Source organism: Manis pentadactyla, chromosome X, assembly GCF_030020395.1.
Source record: "Manis pentadactyla isolate mManPen7 chromosome X, mManPen7.hap1, whole genome shotgun sequence".
Lineage (NCBI taxonomy): Eukaryota > Metazoa > Chordata > Mammalia > Pholidota > Manidae > Manis > Manis pentadactyla.
This window is the reverse complement of record NC_080038.1, coordinates 133,503,643-133,526,169: the sequence shown is the minus strand read 5'-3', so window position 1 is coordinate 133,526,169 and position 22,527 is coordinate 133,503,643. Positions and strand designations below refer to the sequence as shown.

Sequence of the window (22,527 nt, the reverse complement as noted above, 5' to 3'; positions counted from 1 at the left end):
AACAGTTGGTAGCTAATTGATTGTAGGATCCACCAGTTTCTCCATCCCTGCCTTTGTGTTTCAGGAGTTGCCTGTTTGGAAAATACCTTTGTGTTCTGTCAGTGATCCTAGATCAGAGGCATTCCAGGAGCCTGCTCTCCTCCTCTGCAGGCCCGCACAGCTGTCTGTCCCCTATTTGCCTCTAGTCTTGCTTTCTAGATTTAGCTGGGCTGTTCTTGCTCTACCCTCAAACTGCATCAGGCCATACACAGGCCCTTGTTCCTTCACCTCATCCTGCTTTGGTGCCTTGGTCTTTCACTGGGTGTGCCCTCTGTAGCCTCCATCCATGCATTTGAGTCCTAATCAGTTTTCAAGGCCCAGCTCAGTTACTAGATCATCCATGGAACTTTCCTTTTTCTCAGTCTCTCAATTTAGATGTAATAATCTCTCCCCTCTCTTACCCTATATCATATATTGCTATTGTAGCTCATACTGTACTGTATGTTATGGCTGGTTGTTTTTATGTCATATCTTCTGTTAATTTTTAAGCTTTTTAAGGTGAGAAATGAGTAGATATTTGGTGAATTGAATTACAGTGGGTTGGAAGGAGGCTCTAGTATGTTGTTATCACGAGGGTTTTGCAAGAATCTTGGTTTCCGTTTGTTGGTACAGAATTCTACAGGTCTTTTACACCATACGTTTATTGCAGAACAAAATACTGCATTGTTTTTTCTCCTGTATTCTAATGGGAATTTTGTGATGGTGCAGAATTACCCTCTTGTTTGTTCTACCTTTTAAAGCATAACACTTGTCAAGACAGCACTTCAGTTTCTTGCATGTGCTAAGTCATAACTCTTTACAGGTGGATACTATGTCTGACATTCATATTGAAAGGGAAAACTCATAGAACCCCAGCTGCCTTGCCACAGGATCTAGGACTGGAAATAAAACCTAATTTTAATCTGAGTCCTGCGCATCAGCAGTAAGGAACTGTCAAAGAGATGATTGCCCAAGAGAAAGCATCATTGTTAAGAATTTCAAGCTGTAAAAATAATGAAGTTTCTTGCAAAAGATTGTTTATAAACATTCTTGATATGATTTGGGATGAAACTCTTCCTGGAAGATAATGGGAGATTATGGAGACATTTAGTAGCTAGGAATTTATGTCAGAGCTAATGGAGTGTAGTCTTCTAAGTGCCCATTTTCCTTTACCTGTCTCAAGGCTAGGGAGCCCAATCGATGACATCATAAAAGCTTCTCAGTCTACCAGATATTTTTTTCTATTTTGGTATCATTAATCTACAATTACATGAGCAACATTATGGTTACTAGACTCCCCCCATCATCAAGTTCCCCCCACATACCCCTTTACAGTCACTGTCCATCAGTGTAGTAAGATGCTATAAAATCACTACTTGTCTTCTCTGTGTTGCACAGCCCTCCCCGTGCCCCCCACTACATGATGTGTGCTAATCATAATGCCCCTTTTCCCCCCTTATCCCTCCCTTCCCACCCATCCTCCCCAGTCCCTTTCTCTTTGGTAACTGTTAGTCCATTCTTGGGTTCTGTGAGTCTGCTGCTGTTTTGTTCCTTCAGTATTTGCTTTGTTCTTATACTCCACAGATGAGTGAAATCATCTGATACTTGTCTTTCTCCACCTGGCTTATTTCACTGAGCATAATATCCTGTAGCTCCATCCATGTTGTTGCAAATGGTAGGATTTGTTTTCTTCTTATGGCTGAATAATATTCCATTGTGTATGCCACTACTTAACTTCCTAAATTATCATTTTCCCTGCAGGAGTCATTAATAAACTCAGTAGAATTTAAAGTCCTTGCAATGGTAATCACACTCAAATCATGCAGGCATAGACTCTTGGAGGAGTAGGACATGAAAGATCATTTATTCCAACCCAATTACCTGCTCAGTTGTCCTCCCTAGCCTCCTTGTTACAGGGCTGCTTGGCCTTTGATCGAACGCGATTTTTTTAAAGAATGTCTTCTAATCTGAAAGGAAGATAAAAATCACAATATCAGATGCTGCAATACTGGAATTTAGAAAAAAGTATCTACATGCCTATAGTATTAAAAATGAAGAAAAGCAAACTATGTGTCAAGAATTTAGAATGGAATAAAGTTCAAAATAAGAAATATGTGGATTTCTGTTTCTTTGTGTTTCAGCTGGTAAGTTTGACATTTCCAGGAATGTCTGATTTATTTAATCTTTCGACTTACAGATGTAGATAGTATTGTTAAATTATTTTTCATTCTGTAGAATCAGTGGTCCTGTCCTGTCTTTCATTTCTGATTTTAGCAATTTGCATCCTCTCCTTTTTTCTTTGTCCATTTAGCTTAAAGTTTTCAATTGTGTTAAGGTTTTCACAGAACTTTTATTAGCCTTTTCGCTGATTTTTCTCTATTGTTTTTCCATTCTCTTTTTATCACTGCTGATCGAAGGCTGTTTGTAGTTGGAAAGGCATTTTTCACCTGCAGGAAGTTCTGACTTTTAGAACAAAGTGCTGACTCACATGGAGTCTGTGTAGCTCTTTCTGTTGATGTCTGTTTTTTCTGTTTGTCTTCTCTCTTTCTCTTTCTCTGAAGGAAAAACCAACCAACTACCTGGCCAACCAAAGGAATACCTGATCAAATAGGTCAGGGAGCCACTGTGGACATGGCTTGCACCCATGGAGTTGCAGTGTGTGTGTGCATATATGCTGGGGGAGTGTTGTAGTATGCTTAACCCCCAATATTTCACAAACTTAATTGAATTGTGAACCCTTACTTTTACCTAGACATTTTTCTACAACTTGTAACAGTGTCTGGGTACATAGTAGGAGCTCAATAAATGCTTGTTTAAAAAATTGAATGAATGCAAAATAAATCTTCGAAAACTATAAAGGGCAGCCTTATATCAAGGTGACAAGCATTCTCCATCACTGTAAGTGACAGAGCCAAAGTGGATCAACTGATTGGATGGGTGTACCTTCTGCTCTGTGAACCATCCTAAGTATATGATTTATTTGCACAACTTTTAGGACTTCTAAATTCTTTGTATTTGAATTCTGAGCTTGTATCCTTGTTTGTACCACCACCTTTTGTATTACAAGAGAAATATCAGCGATGAGTTTTCAATGTACGGTCAAGGCAGTAAGAGCGTGCGTGTCTCTTGCTTCCTGAGCACGTGTATGGAATGAGTGAATTGGCAAGCACTTTTCCTGTCTTTTGTTTTCAGTTTGCGCCCAATTGTGTTTGACTGTACAAGCACGTGGGTCTAAAGCAGAGCCCTTAAATAAAGAGCTGCTCCATCAGGGTGTTTTTAGGGTGCTTGTCAGATTGCCTATTGAGTTAGTGCCCCTTTTTTGGCTTCCCAACCAGCCCTTGTTGGGTTTGCAAGTAGTCCAAAGTCAGGAGAACACACTGTTTTCGTTTGCGAGTGATTAAGCTTGCCACGTGGGACAGCTTGGCGAGCGTCCTATCAAATGTGAATCTGCTCAGGCAGGAACATGCGCTCATGTGGAACTTGATCCAGCTTTGGTGATCCACACTTATTTCTCATGCTCTAGAGTAAACGAATCTAAAACTCGGCAAGAGAAACATGAAAAATCATATTTGTTCTCTCTTTTATATTTTGGGATGAAACCTGTGTGGAAATTCAAGAGGGTCAGATATGAAGCTGGGTGTAACTCAAGTGTCAGCTTTCTCCAAAGTCAGTACTCTCTCCCTCTGGTCTCAGTGCCAGGCAGGCTCACCTTGTTTTTTTATGGCTGCTCGGTGATCTCCCCATGGCTTTTGTTCTTTTCCTGGGTCATCTCTTCTCCCTTCAGTCTGTTTCCAACCTAGAACTTGATCATTTTTTAAAGTAGTAACGTCTTCCCTTTTAACCATTTGTTCATCCTTTCTAGTTAGAATGGAAATGCTATTTTGGTGGCACAGTTGTGGGAGACATATTAAGATTGAAACAGTAGTGTGTTTTTCTTATATGTGTGGATTTTTATCTGATGTTGGATCTCATGGAATGTAAGGGCCTTAGAAAGCATGTGTTCATGTTGCCCTTACTGCTAAAATGGGGGCCCTGAGGCGAGCAGGGTGGGGAGTCCTCCAGATCACAGAGCTGTTTGGTAGCTGAGCCACCCCTGGGCCCGCATCATCCCATTCCCAGGCCCTCGGCCTTTTATTTTATGCCCTGATGCTTCTCTTATTACATGAGTGGATTCAAACAATTATAGAGTAAGTGCACGTAGTTTCCGTAGCTTTGTAAGAGCCTGAGTCATGGCAGGAATCAAGCTGCTGAAGTTAGTACTTCTGGATCTGCTATCTGATATGAAATGCATCAATTTACCTCAAAAACATTCCTACTGATCAAAGCAGGGGACAAATTTGGGGCTTATTTTGTAGGAATATTTTAATGCCTAATGCTCTCTCATCTAAATGGTAGAACACATTTGGGCCATTGCCCTTCTGCAGGCTTCTAAGGACAGAGAATTCTAGTCCTCATTATCCCGATTCTTGAACTTCCTCCATGTCTCCATACCTAAACATGTTAGTGCACGGCCCATGTTTGTGGCTGTCAGAAGCACATTCTTTAATCTGAGGAAACATGCAGTATTGACAAAATGACTGTGTTTGGAACTCTGGATATATAGAGACACAAAAGTGTAAATGTGCATGCCTTGGCCTGGGACACAGAGACGTCTTGAGGAATGGATTTCTATGTCCTGACAGATGGCAGGTTTGTAATGGCACGTGTCTGATGACAATGAGTTTGTCAATTTGTTTATGTTTAAAATCTGGGCTGTGTATGTGAGGGGTGGGTCATTCTGCAACAGATACCCTATTCCACTGTCTAGTGTGGCCCCACTGAGAACTTGTTTTTGTAGTGCCCTCAAGCAGGATTGGCTCCGGAAAGCCACATCCACATGGTATGATTTGAGGAACACCAAGAAGGGTAATGTGTCATCACCCTGACACCACTAGAGATTAGGTCTTTGAAAGCCCTTTGTATCAGACAGCAGTGGAAAAAGGGGGTTCTATAAGAGATGTGGAACCACAGGCATTAACACCAACAATCCAAAATAGCCTAGTTTGATGACCCATTTTCTTTTAAAAAGTTATCCTTGCTCATAGACCAGAGGCAGGAGGTGGACTTTGATTTTAGTCCCTGTAGAATTCACTAGAATTGAACATTACAAATTAGCACTTAAAATCTGGGACAATGAAAACATATTGAACAATGCATGGGTGTTGTTCCACCTATAATAATGAAAGATGGGTTAATGTGCTACCATTTATTGAACACCAACCATTATGCCAGTTATTTTGCATTTAGTTGGCACAGCACCCTGTGAGGTAGACGTCATGATGTCCAGTTTACAAGTAAGGAAACTCAAGGTTTAGAGGAGATAAGTAACTTGCACCTGTTTGTACAGCCAATAAATTCAACATGCTGAGATTTGAATCCAGGTCTATCTAACTCAAAAACCACATGCTTATGCACGACATAGTACTCCTTCTCTGACTCTTTTCCCAACTTACAAGATGGGATGGTAATACCTTCCTCAAGATTATTTTAAGGATCCAATAAGATAAAAGAACTGGGAAGCACTTTGTAGTAGGTAATAAAGCTTTGCAGAATGAAAGGCGTTATCAGAAATAGAAGACAATCTACTCCAGTGTCTCTATATGACTCTCTACCCTTGAAATAAATCTGAAAGTCCTGGAGTTTGGACCTCTACCCCTGGCTTTCTGGTAGTGAGAGTAGTTTATGTTCTGAGCACAGGTTCTGAGAACTAGGATACTAGTCCTACTTACTGGAGAGATTTTCAAGAGTGTGATTTCCTTGCTGTGTAGCTGAGAGGCATAAAGAGGAGATCAGTGTGTCTGCATGCAGAGCAGCGGGACCCCCCAGAGTTCTTTTCAGCACAGTGAGAAATCTTGTGTCTGTTTCTAGCTGTATTCTAACATGGATGTTGTTTCTTTCCCTTTCTCATCTGTCATAGAAACTGACCTGCTTCTCCGTGTAAAGGACATCAGTCATTTCTTGATGCAGGATATCGCCTTCTTGTCTGGTAAGCAGACCTCTTCACATATTTAAACCAGATAAATGTATGACTATATTAGCAAAGTTAGTTTGGTCCTTATTTTATATGTATATATATAATATAACCAAATATAAAAAAATAAATATATAATGTGTATAAATATGAAATATATATATTTTATATTTATACATATTGTATGAATAATATGTGTGTATATAGTTTGAGAAGCACTATTTTAATAAATATTTATACATTGTGCATGTAGTTGTTAAACAAATCGACATTTAGAGAATACTTAGAGGTTTTAAATGTGTTTAGATATGTGATTAAAACAATCTTACCACCCTTGTACATTTGATTTCAGCAAGCCTTTAGGAGTCCATGATGGATGCGAATAGAATCCGTCTCCTAGTGGGTGCTGGCTGAGTGACAGGGGAAAACTGAGGAGGTCTTCTTTGAGATTTTCTCTTCCACCATTAGCTCTGAGTGTTTTTTGCAAAAGCTGTCAAGTCACCCTAATTAAACAGCATGTACTAAGTTTTCTTTTTCTTTTTCGGATTTCATTTATACATGATAAAGTTTACTGTTCTGAAATATGTATATGTATTTGGATATGTATATGCATTTGTATGTATTTTTTAAGATTCTGGTAAAGTGCACAATTGACTATCCTAAGCATTTTTAGGTGTACAGTTTAGTAGCATTAAGTACATTCACATTGTTCTGCACCTATCACCACCACCAATCTCCAGAGCTCTCCATCATTCTCCAGAACACTTCATCTTGTAAAACTAAAACTGTATTCACTGAAAAATAACTCCCCATTCCCTCCTCCCTAGCCCCTAGTAACCACCATTCTGCTCTTTGTCTCAAGGCATTTGACTAGGGACCTCATGTAAGTGGAATCACAGTGTCTTTTTCTGACTGGCTCATTTCGCACAGCATAATGTCCTCAAGGTTCATCCATACTGTACCACATGTCAGAATTTCCTTCTTTTTTAAGGCTCAATAATATTCCACTGTGTGACTATACCACATTTGGTTTGTCTATTCATCTGTTGATGGATACTTGGGTTGCTTACAACCTTTGGCTATTGCGAATAATGCTGCTCAATAACATACATATTTTTAGAGACATAACTGTGGTAAACCCCTCTTTTTTTTAGTTAAAGTCTCATTGATATACAATCTTATGAAAGTTTCATATGAGCAACATTGTGGTTTCAACATTCACCCATATTATCAAGTCCCCCCACCACCCCATTGCAATCTCTCACGTGGGACAGCCGTCCATCTCACTGTCCATCAGCGTAGTAAGATGCTATAGAGACATTACTTGTCTTCTCCATGTTATACTGCCCTCCCCGTGACCTGCCTATATTGTGAGTGCTAATTATAGTGCCCCTTAATCCCCTTCTCCCTCACTCCCCACCCACCCTCCCCTACCTCTTCCCTTTGAACTGCTACTCCCTTCTTCGAGTTTGTGAATCTGCTGCTGTTTTGTTCCCTCAGTTTTGCTTTGTTGTACTCTACAAATGAGTGAAATCATTTGGTACTTGTCTTTCTCCACCTGGCTTATTTCACTGAGCATTATACCGTCTAGCTCCATCCATGTTGTTGCAAATGGTAGGACTTGTTTTCTTCTTATGCTGAATAATATCCCATTGTATATATATATGTACCACCCCTTCTTTATCCATTCATCTACTGATGAACACTTAGATTGCTTCCATATCTTGGCTATTGTAAATAGTGCTGCAATACACATAGGGGTGCATATGTCTTTTTGAATCTGAGAAATTATATTCTTTGGGTAAATTCCTAGGAGTGGAATTCCTGGGTCAAATGGTATTTCTATTTTTAGTTTTTTGAGGAACCTCCATATTGCTTTCCACAATAGTAGAACTAGTTTACATTCTCACCAGCAGTGTAGGAAAACCCCTCTCTTTTTGACGTGATCAGATATCTAGGTAAAGTTTTGCTTAAAGATAAGCAAATACTGTTCAGGTATTAGAGTGATTTGAACTATATCATTAAACATTATATATTATATTAAGTAGATAAGAAAAGTTTACGAGTATAGGCATTGTTTGCATGAAAATGAATGCCTCTTACGTGTTGAGTACAAGAAATGAACAGTATGTAGTTTAATTATTTCTCCTAAAGTGATGCTTAGATGTTCAGTTTACTAGCCAGGCATTTAATTTATAATGATCCTAATTGGACACTTCAATGTGGCCTCTGCTTTAATGATTATAATTAATGGTAATTGTGAATTAGTAGAGATTTAATATAGTTTTATGTTTTATATGTAATGTGTGTGACATACTGTCACTCCTGAGATTCAGAGATTTTACTGAAACTCATAAATGTTTTTCAAACTGTGTTCCAAATAGAATAGACCTCAGGGCTTGTTCGCCCTCGCAGATCCCTTCTCACAATTTCCTTGCTTATCTGCTTTTTGTAGTTTTCAGAATGCTTCTTCATGTGGTTTCTTTTGAAGAAAGGGTTTCCATTGGGAAAAGTAATTCAAACCTCCCAATTTAGAATATAAATCTTTCTTCTTTTCTCACAAATTTACTACCTAGTGCAGTGCTTATAGATACTCAGTGGTCATAACACTTTGTAGGTTAGTCAATGATAATTTACCCTTATAAGAGCCTTACATTCTTTCCTTGGATAGGTATAGCTTGCCCAAGTGCTAGGCGGTCTGTCCTTGACTAGAGTGCTTACCAGCTTGCTTGGCAAGTCTAAGTTATGCGATATATAGTATATATGTTGCATTATATGCTACATATTATTTATATCGCTAGTTCTACACCAAACTCCATCTAGAGAGGCCCTTTGTTTAATGACTTCGCTAAATCTCTTGGTTCAGAATTGTACAGTTTTTCCTTTGAGTACCTTTAAAGCCTCTTCGGTGAATGCCATCATTCTCCATGATTATCTTCATCCTACTCTTTAAGTCTAGGAGAAGATAAAGTGAAGATTTATCATCATTTGATTTAACACCTTGGACTAGTTTGATTGAAAAGATGATTTGGGAATGGAGACTCCCCTCAAGTTTCCCTGTAAAGATGAAGGAAGGAATAAATTTGATCTCTAAGTGCACAAGAGAAGAATGTGTATTCTGCTTTTGTTGAATGGAGTGTTTTTTAAATGTCAACGAGGTCATGTTGATTGAGATTGTTTAGATGTACACCTGCAGATTCCTGTCTCCTTAAGAGAGGAGTGGTGAAATTTCTGACTCAAATTGTGGATTTGTCTATATCTCCTAGCAGTTCTGTCAGTTTTGTTTCACATATTATGAAGCTCTGTTATCAAGTACATAAGCTTTAGCATTGTTACATCCTCTTGATGAAGTTACTACTTTTGATTATCAAATGGTCTTACTATGTAGTAATATTCTTGTCTCTGAAATAGACTGTCTAAAATCAACTTCCTTTTGACTAATACTAGCATGATGTATCTTTTTCTATCCTTGTCCTTTTAATGCATTTGTACCTTTATGTTTAAAATGTATTTCTTGTAGGCATTGTCTAGTTGGGTCTTGATTTTTTTTTATCCAATTTGATCATCTCTAACTTTAAATTGGGGCATGTAGATCATTTACATTAGTGTGGTTATTCATACAGCTGAGTTGAAATCTACCATGTTAATATTTGTTTTCTATTTGTTCCTTTGGTTCTCTTTTTTCTCCCCTGTACTTCTCTCTTTTGGGCAGTTTTTATCATTCCCCTTTCTCTCCTTGGCCATTGTCATGATTTTATTGCACATAGAATTGTTTTTTTTTTATTTTGGTATCATTAATCTACAATTACATGAGCAACATTATGTTTACTAGACTCCCCCCATCATCAAGTCCCCACCACATACCCCATTACAGTCACTGTCCATCACCGTAGTAAGATGCTGTAGAATCACTACTTGTCTTCTCTATGTTGTACAGCCCTCCCCGTGCCTTCCCTCCACATTATGTCTGCTATTCATAATGCCCCATTTTTCCCCTTATCCCTCCCTTCCCGCCCATCTTCCCCAGTCCCTTTCTCTTTGGTAACTGTTAGTCCATTCTTGGGTTCTGTGAGTCTGCTGCTGTTTTGTTCCTTCAGTTTTTGCTTTGTTCTTGTACTCCACAGATGAGTGAAATCATTTGGTACTTGTCTTTCTCAACCTGCTTTATTTCATTGAGCATAATACCCTCTAGCTCCATCCATGTTGTTGCAAATGGTAGGATTTGTTTTCTTCTTATGGCTGAATAATATTCCACTGTGTATATGTACCCCCTCTTCTTTATCCATTCATCTACTGATGAACACTTAGGTTGCTTCCATTTCTTGGTGATTGTAAATAGTGCTGTGATAAGCATAGGGGTGCATATGTCTTTTTCAAACTGGGCTGCTGCATTCTTAGGGTGAATTTGTAGGAGTGGGATTCCTGGGTCAAATGGTATTTCTATTTTGAGTTTTTTGAGAAACCTCCATACTGCTTTCCACAATGGTTGAACTAGTTTACTTTCCCACCAGCAGTGCAGGAGGGTTCCCCTTTCTCCACATCTTCACCAACATTTGTTGTTTTTTGTCTTTTCGATGGTGGCGATCCTTACTGGTGTGAGGTGATATCTCCTTGTGGTTTTAATTTGCCTTTCTCTGATGATTAGCAATGTGGAGCATCTTTTCATGTGTCTGTTGGCCATCTGAATTTCTTCTTTGGAGAAGTGTCTGTTCAACTCCTTTGCCCATTTTTTAATTGGATTATTTGCTTTTTGTTTATTGAGGTGTGTGAGTTCTTTATATATTTTGGATGTCAACCCTTTATCATATATGTCATTTATGAATATATTCTCCCATTATGTAGGATATCTTCTTGTTCTGTTGATGGTGCCCTTTGCTGTACAGAAGCTATTCAGCTTGATATAGTCCCACTTGTTCATTTTTGCTTTTGTTTCCCTTGCCCAGGGAGATATGTTCATAAAGAAGTTGCTTATGTTTATGTCCAAGAGATTTTTGCCTGTGTTTTTTCCTAAGAGTTTTATGGTTTCATGATTTACATTCAGGTCTTTGATCCATTTTGAATTTACTTTTGTGTATGGGGTTAGACACTGATCCAGTTTCATTGTCTTACATGTAGCTGTCCAGTTTTGCCAACACCGGCTGTTGAAGAGGCTGTCATTTCCCCATTGTATGTTCATGGCTCCTTTATCTTACATTGATTGACCATATATGCTTAGGTTTATATCTGGACTCTCTTTTCTGTTCCGCTGGTCTGTGGGTCTGTTCTTGTGCCAGTACCAAATTGTCTTGATTACTGTGGCTTTGTAGTAGAGCTTGAAGTTGGGAAGCGAGATCCCCTCTATGTTATTCTTCCTTCTCAGGATTGCTTTGGCTTGAATTTTTTAAATTAAAGTATCATTGGTATACAATCTTACGAAGAAGGTTTCACATGAACAACATTGTGATTTCAACATTCACCCATATTATAAAGTCGTAACCCCTCACCGTTGCAGTCGCTGTCAGCGCAGTAAGATGCTATAGAGTCACTACTTGTCCTCTTTGTACTATACTGCCTTCTCTGTGACCTACCTATATTGTGATTGTGAATTATAGTGCCGCTTAATCCCCTGCATTGAATATTTTTAATATCCTTATATCTTTATTCACTTAAATTCAGCCAAATATGAATTATGACTAAAAGTCTTAAAAAATTTCTATTAGCAAGTTAAATGTAAAGGGCACCCCACAACTTTTCTACTAAAAATAATCCTTCAACTTCCATTTACAACTAAATATTTATTGAATACCTATTCTGTGCCCATGTATTAGGCAGCTGTAGGAGGGACCTTAAACATATGTCAGGCTGATCTGTACACTTAGGTAACTTTCATTCTCAGTGTTTCTCATCCTCCAGACTGTGCAGAGGGCTGTGGAGTGTGGTGTATACTGAATTTTAACCCACAGAAATTTTATGGTCTTTCTTTGCATTAGCAGGATTCCTATTCCATTGTTCCTGTCACTGCTTATGTTGTTCCTTCCATAGACCCATGAGAGTATCACTTACTTCCTATAGTTTGTCACCTTTATTCTCTCAATAATGTAATGTAATGACTGTAAGAGGTTGATTATATGAAGGTTTCCACCTGCTGTCAAGTTGTTAATTACCCCTTTTGAGTTTAAGCCCATAGCACTGTTACAGAAATAGCTATTTCCTAATACCCTTGGTTGGCCAATATGAGGGATCAGTTTTTTTTTCCAACTTATTATACACATACCATGACATTTTCTTCTGACTGTATTCACTGATTTTGCCTTCTTGTTCCTTCATTGTTTTTTCATTTAGAAACCATCTGCCATTTTTTCACTTAGGGGCATAGTGCCATTCTGGTTTATGTAGAGATCATCCTTTATAATAGTTACTTTGACTCCAAACTGCCTTCTAACATCCCGTCTCAAATCTAAAATCCTTTTTCTTCCATTGTTGCCACATAAATTGTTAATTCAGCTGTTTTTTTAATACTATTTTAGGAGGCCGGGGGAAGGACAATGCTTCGATCATTACGTTTCCAGAAAATTGTAATTTCAGATATATACCAGAAGATGTGATAGCAAAAGTGCTGACCTATTTGATGTCAGTTGCAAGGTACAGCATTTCACTACATTTGTTTTCAATTTGTTTTATATCAGAGACCCTTTTGAAGGTAACAAGAGGAAAATGGCTTTTTAGTGTGGCTGTTACTGTAATAAACATATGACTCACCTTCAGAGTAGATGAAGAGGAAACTGAATGCTACCTCCTAAACTGCTATAAAAACTATACCGAGGATCTATGAAAACAAAATTAGGGGTCTAGAACTATTTGTCCCCATGAAGAAAAGCTTAGGTTGAAAATGACTATCATACATAAAGCCTTTAATTTGCCTAACAGGAAATATTACCAGCAAGACTCCAGACAGCTATTCTTCATTTTTCTAGGGATAAAATAAGAAGACCGAATATTATGTATGTAAAAAGTGACATGGAATATATTAGGAAGAACTTCTTGATATTAGAAGTCATTTGAGACTAGAGTTCTTTAAAAGAGAAAGTTTCAAATGTTTCCTTAAAGATTTTATTTAGGATGAAAGCAAATTTTTTGAAGGAAACATTTTCCAGTTACTAACTCTGAAGACTAAGAGGGCCCATCTAGGATGCTAAAATTGTGAAGAGTCTCATGAATGAAAATCAAATCCCAGAAAACTGGATTTACAGTACACCCCCTAAAGCTTGAAAGTGGTCTTTTTAGGGCAAATACAAATTCTATTATCCATTAAACTGCCTTCCCTCAAGGAGCAGACAAGAGATAAAAACCTGTTTAACAGTATTCTTCTTCTGAATGAAAGGACCATTGGCTCATCATGATGGATTGCCGTGAAAAGTTAAATTTGATGTAATGAAGAACAGCTGTCTATAAGGTTTCCCCATACTCAAGGTCTCAGTATTCCAGATTCATTTTAGTGACTTATCTGCATTACACAATCACTTGCCTATTTAAACAATTGACATTGATGCCAAAAAAAAAATTCTAAATAGTGAGTAACAGAATATGGAATTAAATTGATTTTCCAATGTGGTGCTTTGTGATAGCTTTCCAAATTTGTCGTCAGATGTTAAATGTATATGAAATAATCAGAAATAAGGACATATTTAGCAAATTTGGTCTAATTACAAAGAAAAACATATTATTTCCTCTTACCTTTCAGGCAAAATGGATCTGACTCCCGCTTTACCCTTATCGTTGATCGACGATTGGATACATGGTTTTCCCTCAAAATCTCTCTCCAAAAAATCTCGGTTAAGTATCAATGCATTCTACAGTAACTTACTATTTTTGTTTCACATTATACTTTATGTGGGGGTATGAATGATTTTGATACAGTTAGAGATAAGAAAAATGGGTGGGATGGTGAAGTGGATAAGTAGGAAGAAGAGATGGTATGGGAGGGTGAGGTGAACAGCTCTACCCAATATCAAGCCTAATGGAGTGGAAGAATAGTTAATAGTTCAAGTTTTGAGCGAGAGGAGACTCATGGTTCCCTACACCTTTCAAAGCATGGTGCTTTTTTTAAAAAAAAATGGAAATAGCTGTGTTGTTGATTTACTGTGTATGGAAAAGTATAAAGTTGACGACAATAGTCAATAATCCAACCATCTAGAAATAATCATTTCTTAACATTTTGGTGTGTATGTTTCTAGAATTTATTCTCCTGGGACAGAGTAATGAAGTGAGTCACCTGCAGTATGACACATCTCCCCTATTGGAATCTAGTCCCCAGATTCTCAAGAACCAGATAAAGGAAATGGTTTCCCTAAAGGAAACCATATGAGAGATGTAGTCCTGGCCTCAGTCAAGATGATCTTTTACACTAGTAGGCTCACCTGGATATAGTGGCATTGTCTGACACTTTTCTTTCATAAAAGAGGAGGGAAGTGAGGAACCCATAAGATTACAGAGCTAGCAAGATTGAGGATGCCCAAGAAGTACCATGGGGCCAGACCAACTTCCTCTATCAGACCAGAGTAACTCTGAATCAATATATTTTTTTCTTCAATAGTCCAGCATCATAACCATCTGAAATTATTTGTGTCCTGACACAGGTGGCCACTTCCACCAGAGGAAGTTGATTTAATTGTGAAGGCAAGACAAAAATGTAGGTCGTTGGATTCTGAGCCAGCATTCCTTTTGCTACACTAACTTGCTAACGAGTGTAGGAAGTATCTTGGGACCCCATCATAAAAATGAAGGAGATCATTATTCTTTTCAGACCATTATTCCTCATTTCAAGCAAATCAGCAAAGTGTTTATTTTTTTAACAGAGGTATTTGATCACAAGCAATGGAGAGAAGAGTGAACACCACATTGACACAAGTTACTAAAATAGAATAGCAAAACCTTGACTTCACATAATACAGTTTTGCTTTTTCAAAAGCATTTACATTTATTAAGTAATGTGATTCTCTTTATTTCCTGATTAAGTACTAAGGGCAGACATCATTATAATTGTCATAGGTGGGGAAATTACATGGATATGCACACTTTGCAAAGGTTTTGTGATGAATCCAGGGTCAAATAGCTAAGTAACAGAAAGAGCTGGAGCAAGAATCGAATTTTCATGAATTCCAATTGGTGTCTTTTCCACCTGCTGCTTTCTGTCATTTTCCAAATGATTTGTAGGTAGACAAATAAATTCAGTGTTCTTAGAAAAAGGTAAACTTCCTTTGGTGAGAGTGAATCTGCTCTCCATATATGATTGAGCCCTAATATATAGTAATAGGGCTAAAAGAAGTAAAAGCTATTTACCTTGCTCTGGCCATTTAGGATCAGTCCTTGGGCCTGCTGAGCACACTTCAGGATATGACAATAATCAGTTTTTTAATAGTAAATGTAGCATTTGTTACAATAAAACATTTTTTGTCCCCAGCCCAGCTTCTTTCTTTTGGTCAAAAAATACCTGCTTGGTTAGTTTTCATTTAGTGACTGTTTGGCAGATTGAATCAGTTTTTTGTTATTTTTATTAATCAAATAGGTTGCTTGGAACAGAGGTCTTGTTTTTCCTAGCAGAGAAATAATAAGATTTGCTATTGATCCTACTGATTTGGGGTCAGCAGAGCAATAATGCATTTTTTAGGGGGGAGGTGACAGTTCCCTGTTTTCCTAGAGATGTTCTCTCAGTGGCAAGTATAAACCAAAGAGCTTAGCACTCAGGGTCCCTTTCTCCTCAGAACTGCCAAATTCATGGTGCAGGGCAGGATGGGGGTATAGGTGGTCATGACATGTAACTAAATATGTAGAGTATTTTAAGTGTTGTTTCTTTTTATCATTTTAAATGTTTCTCCTTGTAGTAAAGTTTCCAACCCATAGTCAAGAGCACATGAATTATATCTCAACCATTAATTGCCATTGGGTACTGTTTGCAATAAAGATAAATATTGAATACAAGCTAATTTCAGGAGCCAAAGTTGGCAGTCAGAAAGCATTTGTGGTGAAATTACCATTGTGTAGATAGGTGTAACTGTCTTTAGTATATTATATCAAACAAGTATCTATGAAATAATTGTACAATACAGTTTGAAGACATTAGTTTGTAGATTCCAAAATAAGTTATGCATTTAATTTATACTTCATAATTAATGAGAGGAGACAAGATTTTTTTTAGTTATACATTTTGGGGAAATGTTAATTTGGAAGAGAATCCTATCCATCTTAGAAACTTTGCATGGTATGTTCTTTCCAGATTATCATTGGATGAAATCTCACAAACGACTAACCTTTCACAAGGCTTAAACTCAGAATAGAATTTAATTAACAACAACAAAAAAAGCAGCAAGCTGGAATTGAATTTTAAGTTACAGACAGATAGGACAAGAATTAAGATATCAGATATTACTACCTACACGAAGATTCTTAGCATTCCACCTTAAAAAATCAAACTACCTGGAGGAGAAAGCCAGTCCCATCAAGCCTCTGAGAGGAGAGTCCTTGTTTTTTCCTTCCTAGCCTCTTAAGACAGGCCTGATCCTCTTGAGCAGTCCAGCGCAGCAAACTAATCCAGGAGGTTCAGTCAGGCTCAGTAATTGGGAGAATGTGTCAACTGAATAACAATGAGCAGCGGGATGGCTCTGTCAGCTGACTAATCGGGGATAGTGGGCTGATTTTCTGCGGAGCTGCCACGGTGGTAATGGAAGCAGCTATGGTAGCTTTCTTTGATAGAGATTTTTGGCTGCCGCTTTTAAATACTACCTACGAAGCAGCTCAGATTTCATCAATGTTGCACTAACAGTTGGAAAAGAAGAGTGTTATTGTGTATAGGCGAGATGGCAGAAGCAACTCCCCCAAGAGACAAGAGGAGGTTCAGAAGGAATGCGGTAAGGGCTCTGCGTGCAGTCATGGAAAGCCTATTCCCAAGCTCAAGTGCGGAGATGCTGCAGCATAGTGCATAGCACAACCTGCTGAATGGGCCTTTTAAGGATGAATGGAGAGAATGGAGACTCGGCTTTGCGGGGAATGCATTGATGTGATTACTGTGATAGTGGCGTACGGGAATGTCGGGGAGGAGGGAGAATGTAATTTCAAAATCTAAATGTGCTCAAGTTTATGAGGAAGCACCATTAGTCATGTTACTTGCTTAAGATTGTATGAACAATTTCTGAATCATTTGGCCCCAAAATAGCTTTAAATCTTTCATTGTATGTCTAACAAAAGGGTCCAGCCTTCCTTCCACCAGGGTCAAGTAGAGTGTGATGCCATACACTGGTCTGGAGATGACTTCATTAGCGTTCCAGACAGGCAGCCCTTCCTGGGTGTTCCTGTACAAGTGAAAAATTTTAAGGGCAAATGATTTGAAATCCTTCTGATTTCAGTTTTTCTCCAAATTTGAACTTTAAAGATGCCAAATTCTAGCCTGTTGACAGCTCCATTTTTTCTTAAGGAAAAAAAAGTGACTCCATTTTCTTTATAGGCTAGAAATCAGAAATCTCTCCTTTCAGATTCGTTTCAAACACTTTTGTAACTAGGATTTTTCCTTTCTTGGCTCACTTTTATACTAAATTCCCAGAAAATTTCTAAAGTGATATTTAGATGTATTTTGGAGAAATCTGAAATAACACTAGCTAATTTAATAACTAACTGGCCATCTGTAAGGCTTTAAATGCCACTCTTTTTCTTAAAAAATGTAAGACAATGTTTTTGATGTTAGGATTTAAAATATAATACTTGCTCATTAAAAAAATTGAGACTACACACAAAAAAATTAAAGAAAGTAAAAATCAGCCTTAGGAAAAGATGGCATTTGGAATCAGAAGTAACGTTAGGGAGTAAACCAGTAGGAATTTTATTGTTGTTGACAGTTAACATGACTAGGTGAGTAAATGATTTATTTCCTGATAAAGCTCTTAGCACAGAATGGCAATTTAAAAAATTACAGTTTAGATAGGAGTCTTTTTATTTAGACAAAATTGCATCTTCAGCCCTACATATGATTTTGTATTATGGAAATAATAGCTTCAGACTTTATATATTAAGGTATCATTGATATACAATCTTATGCTCAGATTTCACATGAGCAACATTGTGGTTACTACACTCCCCGTATTATCAAGTCCCCACCACATACCCCATTACAGTCACTGTTCATCACCTTAGTAAGATGTTGTAGAGTCATTACTTGTCTTCTCTGTGCTATACTGCCTTCCCTGTGACCGTCCCCCATATTATGTGTGCTAATCGTAATGCCCCTTAATTCCCTTATCCCTCCCTTCCCACAAACACTCCCCAGTCCCTTTCCCTATGGTAAATGTTTGTCCATTCTTGGGTTCTGTGATTCTGCTGCTGTTTTGTTCCTTCAGTTTTTCTTTGTTCTTATACTCCATATATGAGTGAAATCATTTGGTACTTGTCTTTCTCTGCCTGGCTTATTTCACTGAGCATAATACCCTCTAGCTCCATCCACGTTGTTGCAAATGGTAGGATTTGTTTTCTTCTTATGGCTGAATAATATTCCATTGTGTATATGTACCACCTCTTCTTTATCCATGCATCTACTGATGGACACTTAGATTGCTTCCATTTCTTGGCTATTGTAAACAGTGCGGCGATAAACATAGGGGTGCATCTGTCTTTTTCAAACTGGGCTGCTGCATCTTAGGGTAAATGCTTAGAAGTGGAATTCCTGGTTCAAATGGTATTTCTATTTTGAGCATTTTGAGGAACCTCCATACGTCTTTCCACAAGGAATGAACTAATTTACATTCCCACCAGCAGTGTAGGAGAGTTCCTCTTTCTCCACAACTTTGCCAACATTTGTTGTTGTTTGTCTTTTGGATGGTGGCGATCCTTATTGGTGTGAGGTGATACCTCCTTATGGTTTTAATTTGCATTTCTCTGATGATTAGCGATGTGGAGCATCTTTTCATGTGCCGGTTGGCCATCTGAATTTCTTCTTTAGAGAACTCTCCATTCAGCTCCTCTGCCCATTTTTTAATTGGATTATTTGCTTTTTGTTTGTTGAGGTGCATGAGCTCTTTATATATTTTGGATGTCAAGCCTTTATCGGATCTGTCATTTATGAAAATATTCTCCCATACTGTAGGGTACCTTTTCGTTCTATTGATGGTGTCCTTTGCTGTACAGAAGCTTTTCAGCTTGATATAGTCCCACTTGTTCATTTTTGCTTTTGTTTCCCTTGCCCGGGGAGATAATGTTCATGAAGAAGTCACTCATGTTTATGTCCATGAGATTTTTGCCTATGTTTTTTTCTAGGAGTTTTATGGTTTCATGACTTGCATTCAGGTCTTTGATCCATTTCAAATTTACTTCTGTGTATGGGGTTAGACAGTGATCTAGTTTTATTCTCTTACATGTAGCTGTCCAGTTTTGCCAGCACCATCTGTTGAAGAGACTGTCATTTCCCCATTGTATGTCCATGGCTCCTTTATCATATATTAATTGACCATATATGTTTGGGTTAATGTCTGGAGTCTCTATCCTGTTTCACTGGTCTGTGGGTCTGTTCTTCTTCCAGTACCAAATTGTCTTGATTACTGTGGCTTTGTTGTAGAGCTTGAAGATGGGGAGTAAGACCCCCCCACTTTATTTTTCCTTCTCAGGGTTGCTTTGGCTATTCGGGGTCTTTGGTGGTTCCATATGAATTTTAGAACTATTTGTTCCAGTTCGTTGAAGAATGCTGTTGGTAGGTTGATAGGGATTGCATCGAATCTGTATATTGCTTTGGGCAGGATGGCCATTTTGATGATATTAATTCTTCCTAGCCAGGAGCATGGGATGAGTTTCCATTTGTTAGTGTCCTCTTTAATTTCTCTTAAGAGTGTCTTACAGTTTTCAGGGTATAGGTCTTTCACTTCCTTGGTTAAGTTTATTCCTAGGTATTTTATTCTTTTAGATGCTATTGTGAATGGAATTGTTTTCCTGATTTCTCTTTCTATTAGGTCATTGTTAGTGTATAGGAAAGCCACAAACTTCTGTGTATTAATTTTGTATCCTGCAACTTTGCTGTATTCCGATATTAGTTCTAGTAGTTTTGGAGTGGATTCTTCAGGGTTTTTAATGTACAATATCATGTCATCTGCAAATAGTGACAGTTTGACTTCTTCTTTACCTATCTGTATTCCTTGTATTTCTTTGTTTTGTCTGATTGCTGTGGCTCGGACCTCCAGTACTATGTTGAATAACAGTTGGGAGAGTGGGCATCCCCGGTCTTATTCCCGACCTTAGGGGAAAAGCTTTCAGCTTCTCGCTTTTAAGTATGATGTTGGCTGTGGGTTTGTCATGTATTCCCTTTATTATGTTGAGGTACTTGCCCTCTATACCCATTTTGTTGAGAGTTTTTATCATGAATGGATGTTGAATTTCATTGAATGCTTTTTCAGCATCTGTGGAGATGATCATGTGATTTTTGTCCTTTTTGTTGATGTGGTGGATGATGTTGATGGATTTTTGAATGTTGTACCATCCTTGCATCCTTGTGATGAATCCCACTTGATCATGGTGTATGATCCTCTTGATGTATTTTTGAATTCAGTTTGCTAATATTTTGTTGAGTATTTTTGCATATATGTTCATCAGGGATATTGGTCTGTAATTATCTTTGTTTGTGGTGTCTTTGCCTGGTTTTGGTGTTAGAGTGATGCTGGCTTCATAGAATGAGTTTGGAAGTATTCCCTCCTCTTCTATTTTTTGGAAAACTTTAAGGAGGATGGGTATTATGTCTTCTCTATATGTCTGATAAAATTCAGCAGTAAATCCATCTGCCCCGGGGGTTTTGTTCTTGGGTAGTTTTTTGATTGCCGCTTCAATTTCGTTGTTGGTAATTGGTCTGTTTAGATTTTGTGTTTCTTTGTTGGTCAGTCTTGGAATGTTGTATTTTTCTAGGACGTTGTTCATTTCTTCTAGGTTTTCCAGCTTGTTAGCATATAGGTTCTCATAGTATTCTCTAATAATTCTTTGTATTTCTGTGCGGTCTGTTGTGATTTTTCCTTTCACATTTCTGATTCTGTTTATGTGTGTAGATTCTCTTTTTCTCTTAATAAATCTGGCAAGGGGTTTATCTATTTTGTTTATTTTCTCAAAAAACCAGCTCTTGCTTTCATTGATTTTTTCTATTGTTTTAGTCTCCTCAATTTTATTTATTTTTTCTCTGATCTTTATTATGTCCCTCCTTCTGCTCACTTTTGGCCTCAGTTGTTCTTCTTTTTCCAGTTTCAATAATTGTGACCTGAGAGTATTCATTTGGGATTGTTCTTCCTTCTTTAAATAGGCCTGGATTGCTATATACTTTCCTCTTAAAACTGTCTTTTCTACGTCCCACAGAATTTGGGGCTTTGTGCTTTTTTTGTCATTTGTCTCCATATATTGCTTGATCTCTATTTTAATTTGGTCATTGATCCATTGGTTATGTAGGAGCATGTTGTTAAGCCTCCATGTGTTTGTGAGCCTTTTTGCTTTCTTTGTATGATATATTTCTAGTTGTATACCTTTGTGATCTGAGAAGTTGGTTGGTAGAATTTCAATCTTTTTTAATTTACTGAGGTTCTTTTTGTGGACTAGTATGTGGTCTCTTCTGGAAATGTTCCATGTGCACTTGAGAAGAATGTGTGTCTTGCTGCTTTTGGGTGTAGAGTTCTGTAGATGTCTATTAGGTCCATCTGCTCTACTGTGTTGTTCAGTGCCTCCGTGTCCTTACTTATTTTCTGTCTGGTGGATCTGTCCTTTGGAAAGAGTGGTATGTTGAAGGCTCCTAAAATGAATGCATTGCATTCTATTTCCTCCTTTAATTCTGTTAGTATTTGTTTCACATATGTCGGTGCTCCTGTCTTGGGTGCAGAGATATTTATAATGGTTATATTCTCTTGTTGGACTGAGCCCTTTATCATTATGTAATGTCCTTCTTTATCTCTTGTTACTTTCTTTGTTTTGTAGTCTATTTTGTCTGATACTCGTATTGCAACACCTGCTTTTTTCTCCCTATTGTTTGCATGAAGTATCTTTTTGCATCGCTTCACTTTTAGTCTGTGTATGTCTTTGGTTTTCAGGTGAGTCTCTTGTAAGCAGCATATAGATGGGTCTTGCTTTTTTTCCATTCTATTACTCTGTGTCTTCTGATTGGTGCTCTCAGTGCATTTCAATTTAGGATGATTATCAATAGATATGTACTTATTGCCATTGCAGGCTTTGGATTTGTGTTTGCCAAATGTTCAAGGGCAAGTTCTTTACTATCTAGCAGTCTACCTTATCGCACTTATTATGCTATGATAAACATAGTCTGATGATTCTTTTTTCTCTCTCTTCTTTTTCTTTCTTCTCTACTCTTCATTTGTTAGGTGTCATATTCTGTAGTCTTTGTGTATCCCTTGACTGACTTTGTGGGTAGCTGATTTAATTTCGCATTTGGTTAGTATTTAATGGGTTTACTTCCTTTGCTGTGGTTTTATTTTCTGTGGTGACAGCTATTTAGCCTTAGGCACACT

At 37.8% G+C, this 22,527-nt stretch overlaps 1 protein-coding gene across 3 annotated transcripts in view; it reads left to right on the top strand.

Annotated features, from left to right (window-relative positions):
- Positions 1 to 5,979: 5,979 nt before the first annotated feature.
- MCF2 (MCF.2 cell line derived transforming sequence) overlaps positions 5,980 to 22,527 on the top strand; it is a 71,586-nt gene continuing 55,038 nt past the window's right edge. Inside the window, exons 1-3 of one of the 3 annotated variants that reach the window (XM_036888205.2) lie at positions 5,980 to 6,043; positions 12,535 to 12,649; positions 13,749 to 13,839. In XM_036888205.2, coding sequence (XP_036744100.2) covers positions 6,019 to 6,043; positions 12,535 to 12,649; positions 13,749 to 13,839 — 231 coding nt within the window. In that variant the 5' untranslated portion in view covers positions 5,980 to 6,018. Of the gene's footprint in view, positions 6,044 to 12,534; positions 12,650 to 13,748; positions 13,840 to 16,512; positions 16,912 to 22,527 lie in introns of those variants that run through there. The other 2 variants (XM_036888207.2, XM_057495584.1) reach the window with 2 other exon arrangements.